Here is a 14,002-nt window from a genome sequence, read left to right as displayed (position 1 = left end):
GAATAGAATAGAATAGAATAGAATAGAATAGAGGTTGCTCAGGAGATTTTATGGAGCTTCATGGATTTCTGATTTTGGTTTGCAGACTTTAGTTTGGTTGTTTATCACATCTTAAGCACAGGTTGAAACATTATTGATATCTCTTCAGAAAAGAAAGACATATAAGATTAAAGGGTTCTTTTCTCAAGAGATAAACGTGTTTTTCATTTGATCTGATTGCTGGCTATGAGAAACATCTGAGGTATTACAGAATTAATTTGTCTCAACTAATTCTCTACAAAAAAATACAAGTAGCAAATTTAATTAAAAATGCAACAAGTCAAATATTTTAAAATAAATTATATTATAGCATAATATATAATATTTATCTTTTAATACTATAAATGTATATGCAAAAATCAGAATATCACGAAAACATGCATATTAAGCTACTGACACTTGCAAGTTGCCTCATCCAAACAAACCAATGGGAGGGCGGTGTATGTCTCGGTTGATCACCAGTGCTGAACCACACAACCCCTGAACCCTGCTCCTAATATCATCAGAGAGTGAAGGACTGGCCCAGAGCATTCTGGGATTGTGGAGGAGTGGTGGAATGCACAGCCCATGTTGGGGAGTAATGATACATAATTACACATCTGCTGACAATGCTCTCTCACACATGCCCATATCATCTACTAACACATGCAAATATGCACAACCATCAGTTTGTGTAGCTGCAAGAAATAATATTGCATGTTTGTATGGTTTTCATTTTTATCTGTAAATGAAAACATATAATCAAGTCAATTACTTGTCTATTTTTTACCTAGCGGGATTTTTCCATCCAAAATCACACATCATAAAGAAATGAAAAATGATGTTCTTACATGGGGAACTTCCAAAAAGCGCACCTTAAAGCTGAGAGGGATCATAATCACAGCTTTTAAATGAGTTTTGATCATGCATTTCCCTTCGAACAAGGAATTACATTTTAAACATTGCAATTTAAACACATCCTTGCATGCACTGTTGAAGGTGCATGTTTTGGAAATGTCTTCAGTTAGATACCAATTAAATCTCTTATGATATGATATCCCTCTATGACTTCTAGATGACTTTGGGGGGATGGGGTCACAGAAATGTCATATTTTGATTAAGTGCCTCATGCAACACAACTGTGGTGGTCAAATGAAGGGCAAATGCATTGATTTTGTGTGCTAACTGTCAACTATCCTAGTGCACCAATCAGTTCCTGGAGCCCTTAGGCATCAGTTCACCAATTCATTTAAAAGAATCACCCTTCATATGATCCCCCATGAGTGATTTATGATGTTGTGAGATGCCAGTGGTTATACCGCAAGATTATAGCATTAATTCATGTGGCATTAACAATATTCAAAGAACCTTTGAAGCACTGGGAAGAAAAATCCATCTTGCACACAAATACACGTGCGTATATGCTCACGAACTATACTGACAAAGCTGTTCACCCAAAATAAAAACAGAAAAGAAAACTTGTCGTTCCACACTTGTACTGTGCTGTTGTTTCTTCCATGGAACACAAAAGGAAATGTTTTATAGAATGTTTATGCAGTTATTTTCCACACAGAACATGTCAAACTACAAAAAACAAACTTCATAAAATATTCCGTAAGACTCTTGTGCAGTATTCTGTAGATATTCGGATTTAAATTTAAGTTATTTCCTAAAAATATTGCCATTTTAGCTCGGAAATCTCATTTGCTTTTTTGTTGAGATTTAAAATAAATCTGTGACATATCAAGTCAGGTTTGTCGTCACTGAAAACGTCTTTTCCCATTGGTCGATGCCTCAAAACAGTTTGAAAAGAAGAGCATGAAGACCAGTTTGGGGCCAGTATGCAAATTGTCATTGATTATGACATGTGTTATAGAAGATGACTCGCCAAAAAGATGAAATCTGAAAATGTGATGTAAGAGCTACTGAAGAGGGGAAGATTTGGGCTTGTTTAAACAAATCTATCATATGCCTTCACAAGAATATGGAGCAATTTTGGGGGCTTGACAGATGAGGTCATATCAACCTTCATGGAGAACAAAAAAAAAAAAATGTTTGGAAAAACATGTGGGTGAGTAGGCTAAATTAATGACAGATGAATTAGCCTATTAGGTAGCCTATATTATCCATTCTATAAAGCATTGACAATTTAATCAATTCTTAATGGAAAAAGAATTAGCCTATAAGAATGCAACAGGAACCAATTAGCCTAACTCTCCGAGACAGAAAGTTGATATTGATTAACGCGTTCAGAGTCGCTCTTACCTCCGCACCGCCAAACCGCAGACACGCCGCCGCAAGTACCGCGAGAAGAAGCGGGATCCGCGATCTCATCTTGCTGCCGTGCCGCTGCGGGGCTCCGCGGGACAGCGCGCATTTAGAGAGACGCGCGAGAGACGCTCCTCACTGGGCTCCCACTCGCGAGCAAATATCGGGTTAATTAAGCAGCAGTCTGAGTCCCTCAGCGGCTCTGCAGGCTCGACATTCCTCTCAGTGCGCAAACATTCAAATTGCCCTCCACGGCAGAATGAGTCTCTCTTCTGAGGAGCAAGTGGCCCATTTGAAGTCCTTTGAAAGGCAGTTTGCGGATTAAAGCGAAGAGGTTTGTTTCCAGGCGAAGCACCAAAATCCCGGATTCCTCAGCTGGCGTTTATTTAATCATTCATTTGCATGGTTCAGTCCAATAAAGACGTCTCTTGGTAGGCTATTATCTGAGAGAACGGTAATCTAAACTACCTGTTCAGGCATGGCCATTTAAAAAAAAGTCATTCAGATTACATAAAATGTCTTAAAAGTCAAACAAGACTTTATAGGCTGTTTAAAAAAAAATTTAAAAAAAGAAGAAGAAGAAGTTATTTTTAAAAAGTAAAGTGATGCGCGTTCGGTCCCTTTGTTTTGGTATTGGCTATAAACTCCTCACTTATTATTAACTCCACATCACCCTTGATAAGCTATAAAAACTGATATATATTAAAAAAGTCTTTCCAATTGAAGATGATCCATGTGTAGCACGCGAGGGTCCCTTCGTCTTCGCATTGTCTGTAATAAAAGCGGCGTTAATGTAAGTTTAGCCTAAATATAACTCTTGGTCTTGCAGTTTTCTTATCAGTGTCCAGCGCGTGCGCGGCCCCGCGCGAGCCGTCTGTGCGGTGTTGATTATGGGACTGTGGCTCTGAGGAGGATTTCAGGGGTCTGTATGTGGACTCTTATCTTACCCTCCCCTTAAAGGCAGGGCTGAACTCGCTGAGAAAGAGAAAGAGAGGATGGGAGGTGGGTGAGGAGGTGCTGAAGTCATGTTGCTTCAGTGTGGATGCCTGCAACACAATGTAATGGTAGAAACGACATTTAGACATGTGCATTGGAACAAATAGAACATTATTATGTTTTCCATGAATAACCCTGAAAATATAATGTACAATGCAATATACTTTCATTTACTCACCCTCATGTTGTTTCTTTGGCTTTCTTCTGTGGAACATAGAATATTCACACATTTATTGCGAAATGTTCATGATGCTTTTTTTCTATATAAGAACTCAGCAATTCAATATGCACTATATTCCAAGTAGATCAAAAATTTTTAGTAAATTCTAATATGCAAATCTCATTTGCATATTTAGAGTATATTCAAATATGCACTGCCTTTTGTCGTCAATAGCAATTACTTCTTGCATGCTTTAAAGGAATAGTTCACCCCAAAATGAAAATACTCACCCTCAGGCCATTCAAGACGTGTCTTCATGGGAACATATTTGGAGAAATTTAGCATTACAAGACATTAATTGATGAACTGGAGTGCTGTGGTTTATTGTGATGTTTTTATCAGCTGTTTGGACTCTGACGGCACCCATTCACTGCAGAGGATCCATTGGTGGGCTGGTGATGCAATGCTACATTTCTTCAAATCTGCTCCAATGAAGAAACAAACTCATCTACATCTTGTTTGGCCTGAGGGTATACTATTCCTTTAACGTTTTTAGAAGCTACAATTTTGTAGAAAGTTAAACACCTCTGTGCAATACCTTAAAATATTAAAGTTCTCTTTTTAATTGACATGTTCTTTTATAAATTTGCATCGCAAATGAGGCAGTTCACCCCTTTGAAAAAAAAAAAAAAAAAAAAAAAAGGCCAAACCTTGCATAAAGAATGAAAAAAAAATTACACAACATGAATAAGTTAATGTTTCATTAGCATAGAATGAATGGGATGGTGCCTGACATATTCTCTTCGGCCAGGGCTCTTTCTAATGTTTTCACAGCATTGCCCAAGGTAATGGAATCAAAGGGTGTGTCTAAATATCAAAATTCTTCAAAGTTATTTTAAATCTTACGACCTTTCAGCTTTGCACAATGGATGTCCAGGTTATGAAACTAAGAGGTCGGTAGACTAAAATGAAGGTGACAGGAATAGCTGTGTTACATAACAAACTAATGCAAATCTTCATGCATTAGATGTAATTAGAATGATCTTTATCACACACTGTAAAACCAAAATCAGGTTCACAAGTCATTTCTCTTGGGTAAAGTATTGCTCACTGAAAAGAACCTTTTTAGTGAGCAAAAACAACATTTTTTTTCTTAGTATGAAGAATATTTTAATATTCTAAAGAACCTTTTTTATGCTTTAAAGAACCATTTGTGGAATGGAAAGGTTCCATGGATGTTAAAGGTTCTTCATGGAACCATCAATACCAGTAAAGAACCTTTATTTTTAAGAGTGTGGTGCAAAAATCTTGAGCATAGAGCACAATTTTTAATCAGTTTATGAAAATGCATTAGAGCAAACAAATTTATCTTTTGTATTAAGGTCCAGGTTTAAAAAAAGAGGACTAAAAAATGTTTAGACAGTGGTTTTTGCGTGATTAAAATCATATTATACATCATGACATTCTTACATATTTGTCTACTAAACTAACATCAAGCCTTTGAACACGAACCTTTTGAAAGGTTTTAAAATTATTTTAAAAGAATGTGTATGTTTAGAAATAATGCAGAAGAAAAACAGGAGAAAAAATGCCCATAAATTGTACAAATTTAATACCTTTAAAAACCAAAACAGCACTTTTATCAGCTGCACTCAGACTGTTTTATTGTACTGTGTATTTGAAGACACTTGCACTTAAAAGATGTTAATAAACCACATTTATGAGCAAAGTCTGCTAGAAAAATGTGTGGGCAGCTGCCAATGGCCTCAAACAAAAGAGCTCTGTGGTCAGATCACATCACGATGAGCACTGGCACAGAGAATTATCACTGACACGCGTGCGTGAGCAGATATGATCTGTCTTATTAGGAAAAGGACAGGTCAAGAGGTCAATGTGAACAAGGCTGGCTGGACAACCTCTCACAACTAATCCAGTTTCTCATTTATATCTCTGCTCCCGTTCTGTTCTTCTCTTTATTCGCAGAGTTGTGCAATGTTCATCTTTTTATTCTCCATTCATCTCACACTGTAACTCCCACACTCCCTCTTTCTCCTTCCACTTCTTTGTCTCCCACTTCCTCTCTCCTTCTCCACCTCCTCCCTGCCCCTCTCATCCTTTCATCCTTTTGATATTGCACTATTCCTCGGTTTCTTTCATCTGTAATATGTACCCATTTGTTCAAGTCTGTTCATGATTATGTACTTCTCTCTCTGTCTCTCTGTACATGGTGAGCTGTAAACCAGAATTTCTCTGTCAGAAAGGCTTTTGGAACTCAGTCAAACAAAACTGTCTACTCATTTAGATCATTTTTCCAATTGGTGATGCTAGTGCAGCAGAAAATACACATAAACAGGCATTTAAATGGTTGCTAATGTGTTCTGTGTGTCTTTAAAATAACAGTTTATACAAAAATGAAAAATTGCTGAAATTTTATTCACCCTCAGGCCATCCAAGCTGTAGATGAATTCATTTCTTCAATGGAACAGATTTGGAGGAATTTAGAAATGCATTGCTTGATCATCAATGGATGTTCTGCAGTGAATGGGTGCCGTCAGAATGAGAGTCCAAACAGTTGATAAAAACATCACAATAATTCACAAGTAATCCACATGACTCCACTCCATCAGTCAACATCTTATGAAGCAAAAAAGTCTGTTTCTAATAAACAAGTTCATTATGAATGTGTTTTTAACTTTAAACGAGTCCTCTACCCCATAATTATTGTCTTCTCCAGTGAAAAACTGATCTTGTCTGAATCAAGATAGAAATATACATAGAACAAGACTACAAGTCAAAACAGTTCTAAACAAATATGTTTAAACAGGTGATGGACTTTTTCACTGGAGGAATCATTATTATGAATAATCGACTGCTATTTTGGCCAGAAGTGATATTTAAAGATAAAATGTCTTAAAGATGGATGTGTTTCTTACAAGCACGCAACTTGTCACTTTACAAGACATTAATTGATGGACTGGAGTGGCGTGGATTACTTGTGTATTATTGTGATGTTTTTATCAGCTGTTTGGACTCTCGTTCTGACGGCGCCCATTCACTGCAGAGGATCTATAAGTGGCGTAATGCTAAATTTCTCAAAATATGTTCCAATGAAAAAACAAACTCCTCTTCTGTACATTTTGGATGTCTTCAAGCCTGAGTAAAGGAAATTGCCAGGAAATTTAAATTTTTAGTGAACTATTCCTTTAAGTGTGTTGATATGCATTTGCTACGGTGTTATTTATTTTTTTTTTTTTTAACTGAACAAAATGCAAGAGACCACCTCCAGTTCTCTTCTCTTGTTTTTCACATCAACTGATGGATCGATTTGAGGTATTGTAAAACTAAAGTCTGTTGCAAAATGAGTTATACTGTACCACATGTGCCACAGAGTGATAGTGATTTTTACCTTAGCAGGTACCACTAATAATTGTCCCCTCTGTCGATTTGGATAAAAAGCTAAAACTTTTGCCACTATGCTGAAATTACTTAGCATTGTAATAACTGTGATTGGAGCTCTGTCTTGCTGTGATGTCATAACCATCTTTGCTCCTGGACAGGATGCTGTACACGAGTAACAGCAGGGCTCAATGAACCGGATAAAGACCGGAGAGGAACACTATTGTTCAGAACCGCAGAGCCATTACAGCACAAAGCCAGCTGTTGGGACTCATGGGTGTGTTCACTCACAGTGAGAGTGTGGCAGATCAATTAGAAACGCAGTTCAGGACTCTATCTAGTCCAGTGAACGTGGTGCACAGAAGAGTAGATCAGTGTTTCCCTACAGACCCATCACTAAAGCTCCAGTGACCCTTCAGCAACACCAAACCACTTTTAACTTACATGTTATACTATGTCATTTCATTTTACAGTGAATATTTTTAAAATAAGTTGTTTAAAATCCTTGCAAAGTAACTTATGTTAAGACTTTACCTGTAAAATAAATATATAAATATATACATTTACAAGACAACAAAAAAACTAAACAAAAAAGAATAAAGTTTTGAAACCAAAATAGCAATTTTATCAACTACATTACTGTGCATTTAATTCTGTGGCATATTTAAAAATAATAAAAATAAAAGTTTGTAAGAGCAATCCAGAAGAGCAATTTGTTTGAAATTTTGGAGTTGGTAAGATTTTAAAAATGTTTTTGAAAGAAGTGTCGTATGCTGAATTTTCAGCATCATTACTCCAGTCTTTTAGAAATCATTCTAATGATTAGCGAAGAAATATTTAATACTATTATCAATGATAAAAACAGTTGTGAAAACCATCATATATTTTTTCTTTACATTCAAATTTTCTTTTCGGGAATCTTTCTGACCCCAAACCTTTGAATGGTAATGTATATATTTATTTGTAATTATTTCAATCTCTGAAGAGCTCTATTATTTTTATAGTCATAATTTCTCAAAAGTTTTATAGATTTTACAAATCAAAATTGCACACTGCAAAAGAAAGAGCTCTAAAGTGAAAGAACAGAGACTGAGAATGAGATATATCAAATAATAAGCACGATGAAGTAATGAGTTATGACAAATGGTCACTCCTCTGCATTGGACCTTTCGCTGTGGAGCATTTTGAATGGGTCAATTGTCATCGTCTCCGCTATGATGAAGAGACTTCTATTGGGCCTCTGGATTATTCATTGATTTGCTCTCATCAAACAACATGTTATTGTTGTCCTCTTCCGGACGAATTGGTGACTTTGTTCCGAGTGAGTGTATGCATCTCCTCTCAAACCAAGCAGGCTCTGACAAATAGGGTGTTTTCCGTAGCCTAACCTGAACTGTGCTTCCTCAGCACACACAATGCTGTAGTGTCACTGGAATCTCTCCATATTACAGGGAGGTGGTCACCCTGAAGAATACAGCCTCCTCACAACCTGCCCAAAATAATAACACATTAGTTGCTCTACTACTTAACAGACAATGTGTGTCCCCAAATCCCCCCTCCCCAAAAAAAAGTGCAAGGAAAAGTTGACTCGCAACTGATTCCGATAGGTAACATGTTGCTAAGCTAATAATGCATGCACATACCAAAAAAACACATTAAAGTGTCCAGTGACTTGGCATTCATAACCCAAATTATTATCATAATGTTATATTTCAGGGTGAGAAAGAGAAAACTTGAAAAAGGTTACATACGAAACCAAACGCAAACTTGCTATAAAAAAATGCGTAGTCACCAATGGATCCTCTGCAGTGAATGGGTGCCGTCAGAATGAGAGTCCAAACAACTGATAAAAACATCACAAGTAATCCACAATTAATGTCTTGTGAAGTGAAAAGGTGTGTGTTTGTAAGAAACAAATCCATTATTAAGGCATTTTAATTCCAATTCCTCCAGAGAAAAAGTCCATCCTCTCACATCAATATATTTATTTAGACTTGATTTGGACTGTTTTTGCTTGTAAACAGTGCTTCATCTGTGCATATTACTCTCCTGATTCAGACAAGACTACTTTTTTCACTGAAGATTGAAAAATTTGGGGGGTGATCTATTCCTTTAAGTGACACCAAGAGAATACAAAAGTTATTTCTGACTAAGAGCAAGTTTATGAAGTTTACAACTTAAACTAGTAAATGAGGACATTATCAATTTAATGTTGAACATAAAATTGGCCACAAGAATCACCTCTGAATCACCTCCTAGTTCAAGGTTCATGAGACTCAATCGTCTTCTTTCCCCTTTACTCCCCTTTTCTTTCTCTTCTGCTAATCTGCCTGTAAACACACAGATGGGAAAGAAATCTAAACAACCCAAACTTGGCTTTAATTCCATTTCATGCACCAGCTCAAAGAAATAATATTACATAAAATCTTCTGTTTGTATTTTTATTATTTTTTTACAGCTAAATTATACACAGATTTTTTGTTTGCGGCTGGATGTTTTTCAAGGATGTTTTTAGATTTGGTTGGGAACAGCATTTGAAAAGTGACTCACTCGTGCCATAGCAAGTTAGAGCCAAAAAACCTTTGACCTCTTCTGAGTCTCTTAAAAGATCTCAAATATTTTAGCGAGCGCAGTTCACATTCAGCCACAGATAAAGCTTGCTCTGTCTCGAAGAGCAAGATCATCAAGACACACTGTATGAACCAGTACAAACTGTACTACAAGTGTGTATTCACATGTGTGCTAACATGCAAAAATAAATAACTAAATAAAAAATAAAATAATGAATTATAATATAAGAATGAATTGCTATGATTTATTAATTGTGGCCATGTTTTATAAATTTGTCCCCTCATATTAATTTATTTAACTCATGACCACAAGCAACCAAACTAGTAAATCATGGAAATAAATTCTTCATTTGTTTCCACGATATCTTGTTTTTTCACCTACGTCACATGAAGGGCTCTGTACATCTGCAATGTCTGTCTTTTTACAGGTGTATATAAATCTGTGCTATGTGAACATACAGGAATGCCTCTTTATATGAGTGTTTGAAGATTTTTATGGACAGAAAATTATTTTTAATAGCTGCATCACTCACACACACATTCTTCACATGTGAGTGTCGACCATGAACTACACAAATTTGTGCAAGGTCTGATTTTGACAAAGTTGCTTTTAGTCATAAATCTGTCGTATGCAAAGTTATGATTGATGGCAGCAGGTTTTTGATGAGGTTGCAGGTGTCTAGATGGAATGACTGTAAGATTGAGACCTTCTGTTTGATTTCAGGCCTGTGTGTGTTACGCTGGGAAAATCCCCGGCAACAAAACCCCTCCCCCAGTGTTCCTCCCACCATGCCAGCCAAACAGAGACAAAAATGCACAACATTCTCACACACAAACATACCAACACTAACTGAAGCTGGATTCACACAGCCCCCAAATTCACAATCTTGTGTACTTTGTTCCATGTTATAAAAAAAAAAAAAGCTGTTCTGGATGCTGATTGGTCAGTAAAGCTTTCCAGCCACTTACATGATAGAATAATGTACACTTAGCTATTCTGCACACACAGTGACTATACAGTCTTTAATATCTTACTACTTAATTTTAAAATGAATATTTGGGGTTTAAAGCAGACAAAAATGCCCTAGCTCTGAGTTATACAGTTCAGTAATTAGGTGCTGCAGTGATTAAGTATTTTTGTAGACCAGAATTTTCCATTGGCTTTAAGATTATTGCAGAAAATAAGCTGTGCGACCAGCAAAAGTTGATTATACTTAAATATTTTGTTCATCATGATAATTGAACACAATGTTTATGCATTTTGAAGCCTAAGCACAGTCACCAGTAGTATAAAAGTTAACATAGGTTATAAACAAATTAGGCCTACATTTAATTAAACATTCCAACAACTCTTTCAGTCTTAATTTAAAAACATTTTCAATGAAATTTGAGTTAGAATAGCTCACAATTACAAACACAATGAGGCTGTAAAAGTGGACTAGTGAGTATATGAATTTCGACCTGACATTTAATGTCTACATCTACAACAACCTTTGATGTCCTATTTTGCCACTTCTTAGCAACCACCTATTTCAAGATAAGTAAAATCTTTAAAAAAAATCACAAGGGGGGTATTACTTATGTATTTTACGTTATAGAATTAATTGAAAAATCTCTGTGTTAACCACAGATCTTATTCCAGGCATTTAACCAAAAACCCATTCAAGAAAACAACTGACTTCAGGACGATGGAACTAGAAATGCAAAATTCTATCGTTTCTGGGTTTTGGCCTGAAATATTCAGTCACATGACTTTTTTGGATTCTCACCCGTCATATATATATTTTTTAAAGATTTTATTTTATTCATCTTCAGAACACAAATTAAGATATTTCTGATGAAATCCGAGAGCTTCCTGACCCTCCATAGACAGCAATGCAACTACCACATGTAAGGCCCAGAAGCGTAGTAAAGACATCTTTAAAATAATCCATGTGACATCAGTGGATCAATCATAATTTTATGAAGCTACGAGAATACTTTTTGTGCTCAAAGGAAACAAAAACAACTTCATTCAACAATTTCTTCGGTAACACTTTACAATACGGTGGCACTAATTTGCATTAATTCATTCTTAACTAATGGACAGATAATCATGAGTTAATGTATAACTAATGAAGAACTAAATTTATTAACAATTACTGCATCAACAACTAATGAACTTTCTATATGATTCATAGATTAAGTAATCAATAAAATGTTATTATAAAGTATTAATTCCCTAATAACATATTACATTAACTAACTGTAAATTCATGTGTTAATTACCACAATGGGTTGAAGCATGCATTTCACCTTCCAGTTGTCTGCTTTAATCATGAGCAAATGATTTGCAAAGGTATCATTATGTTACGACTTTACTTGTTGAGGCACGACTAATTCAAAATCCATAACCACAATGACATATTACTTAACAATTAGTTAATAGTTCTGTGCCTCAACAACAAGTAAAGTCATAACATAATGATACCTTTGCAAATCATTAGCTCATGATTAATTAAAGCAGACAACTGGAAGTTGAAAGGCATGGCTTTGACCCAGTGTGGTAATTAACATATGAATTGACTTCATTAGTTAATATAATATGTTATTAGGGAATTAATACATTATGACACATTTAACTAATAACAATTTATTGATTACTTAATCTATGAATCATATAGAAAGTTCATTAGTTGCTGATGCAGTTATCATTAATAAATGGTTTAGTTCTTCATGAGTTATACATTAATGATTATATGCGCGTTAGTTAAGCATTATTTAATGCATATTTGTGCACCCGTATTGTAAAGTGTTACCATTTCTTCTCCTCCATGTCGGTCTTTGATGCACAAGAGTTCACGAGAGTAGCACGACGCATGCATATGATGCTGATGACGTAGAGCATCAATCTCTCTTGGTTCATCATCTGTATTGTGAGCAAAAAATTGTAAATCATCCTCTCTGTCGAAATCTTCAGACATGATTATGAAGACTGTTTTATGTACAGGGTGTGTCTTCTTCTGCTCATAAACAAGGTGCAGCGCATCTGGGTTCTACGTCAGAGTGCCGGATCCGGCATCAGCAGCATCACACGAATGCGTTGTGGCACTCTTGTGAACACATGTCGAGGACTGACATGAAATAGAAGAAATTGCTGAATAAAGTTTTTTTTTTTTTTTTGCGCACAAAAAGTGTCTTACGGGTTTGGGTAATTAAAGGGATAGTTCACTCAAAAATGAAAATGTGATGTTTATCTGCTTACCCCCAAGGCATCCAAGATGTAGGTGACTTTGTTTCTTCAGTAGAACACAAACGAAGATTTTTAACTCAAACCATTGCAGTCTGTTAGTCATATAATGGCAGTCAATGGGACCCACGGCTTTGAGAGTCAAAAAAACATACACAGACAAAACCAAATTAAACACTGCGGCTCGTGATGATACATTGAGGTCTTAAGACACGAGACAATCAGTCTGTGCAAGAAACTGAACAGTATTTATATAATTTTTTACCTCTGATCCACTGCAATGTCCAACTGTCCTGAGCGCGTTCACAACAGCCGGCGCGTGACGTGTCAACGTGCTCTGGCATAGTAGACGCATGCGCGGAACCGACTGTTGTGAACGCACTAAGGACAGTTTGACTATCCCTTTAAAGACTGAAAAATGCATCCACCTCAAGCCAGTGAATGCATTTTTTTGTGCACATTTTTGAAATTTTACTTGCATTTTTTTGTTTCCATCCAGCGTTTTGTAACACAATATTCCAAAACAGGATAGCGCAGAAACATCATACTTGATCTGGGTTTGAGTGCTTGTGTATGTGCTTCCATTAGTTCAGGCTATAGGTTTCCTTCAGCACGTGCTCTCTGTTATTAGGTGATCTGAGAGAATGGATGACAAGCTGTTCTCCTCCCTCCATCAGCAGCTCTGTTTCGACCGCGTCTCAGGTTCCATCATTGTGAGGAATGTGGCTTTATCTCCCTGTGAAATGAGTAATGATTTTACCACGGTAACTGAGAAGCTTTCTGATTAATATTCCCGAAAGCCAAAGCAAATGCTGAGCTCCTCAGGCCTCCGATTAGGTGCAGATACAGGTGTGTTTGTCTGTTTTATACTTATTGGAATTTCTCACACTCTTTCTGATTTTACTAAACAGAATACACATAAAACATTGTAATTACATAACACAAGAGTTTTACATTACACGAGTAGTGCTTTCTCACAAAAGTGCTAGATTTCCAATTTGGAGTGCTAGAGTATTAAGAGTGGTTTGCTTACTGACTTAAGTCAAAAGAGCCCATCTTAAAGATCCTAGCACATTGAGTCCGAAATTTTCGTTTGCGTTTTTTTTGGTTTTTCGTATTAATCATCCTTTCCTATCAAAGTGCTTGCGACGGATGCGAAAACGCCGAAAATCGAACCTGGTTCAAAGTTTCAGAGGCAGTGTGTAAACATGATTGACACAATGTGAGGTTGTATTTATTTTTTAACGTAAAAATTTCAGACTCAGTGTGCAATATTTTTTTATTGCGCTTTATACAATAGAGATATTCAAAGAAGCTTCAGATTATTAAACAGGACAGTAACAGTATCAATAATGCAAACTTCAA

The 14,002-nt window shown here is 36.2% G+C and overlaps 1 protein-coding gene across 4 annotated transcripts in view; it reads right to left on the bottom strand.

The window, feature by feature from the left end:
* Positions 1-14,002, bottom strand: part of pdgfbb (platelet-derived growth factor beta polypeptide b) — a 29,420-nt gene that overhangs the window by 9,156 nt on the left and 6,262 nt on the right. The window contains exons 1-7 of one of the 4 annotated variants that reach the window (XM_058768933.1): positions 13,186-13,361; positions 12,653-12,769; positions 9,080-9,168; positions 8,631-8,681; positions 8,227-8,327; positions 3,461-3,486; positions 2,284-3,332 (exon numbers count right to left, since the gene is read on the bottom strand). In XM_058768933.1, coding sequence (XP_058624916.1) covers positions 2,284-2,352 — 69 coding nt within the window. In that variant the 5' untranslated portion in view covers positions 2,353-3,332; positions 3,461-3,486; positions 8,227-8,327; ... (2 more) ...; positions 12,653-12,769; positions 13,186-13,361. Of the gene's footprint in view, positions 1-2,283; positions 3,333-3,460; positions 3,487-8,226; positions 8,328-8,630; positions 8,682-9,079; positions 9,169-12,652; positions 13,362-14,002 lie in introns of those variants that run through there. The other 3 variants (XM_058768931.1, XM_058768930.1, XM_058768932.1) reach the window with 3 other exon arrangements.

The sequence above is a fragment of the Onychostoma macrolepis genome, chromosome 03 (assembly GCF_012432095.1).
Source record: "Onychostoma macrolepis isolate SWU-2019 chromosome 03, ASM1243209v1, whole genome shotgun sequence".
In the NCBI taxonomy this organism is placed as follows: domain Eukaryota; kingdom Metazoa; phylum Chordata; class Actinopteri; order Cypriniformes; family Cyprinidae; genus Onychostoma; species Onychostoma macrolepis.
The sequence above is the reverse complement of the archived record's forward strand: the minus strand, read 5'-3'. Positions and strand labels throughout refer to the sequence as shown.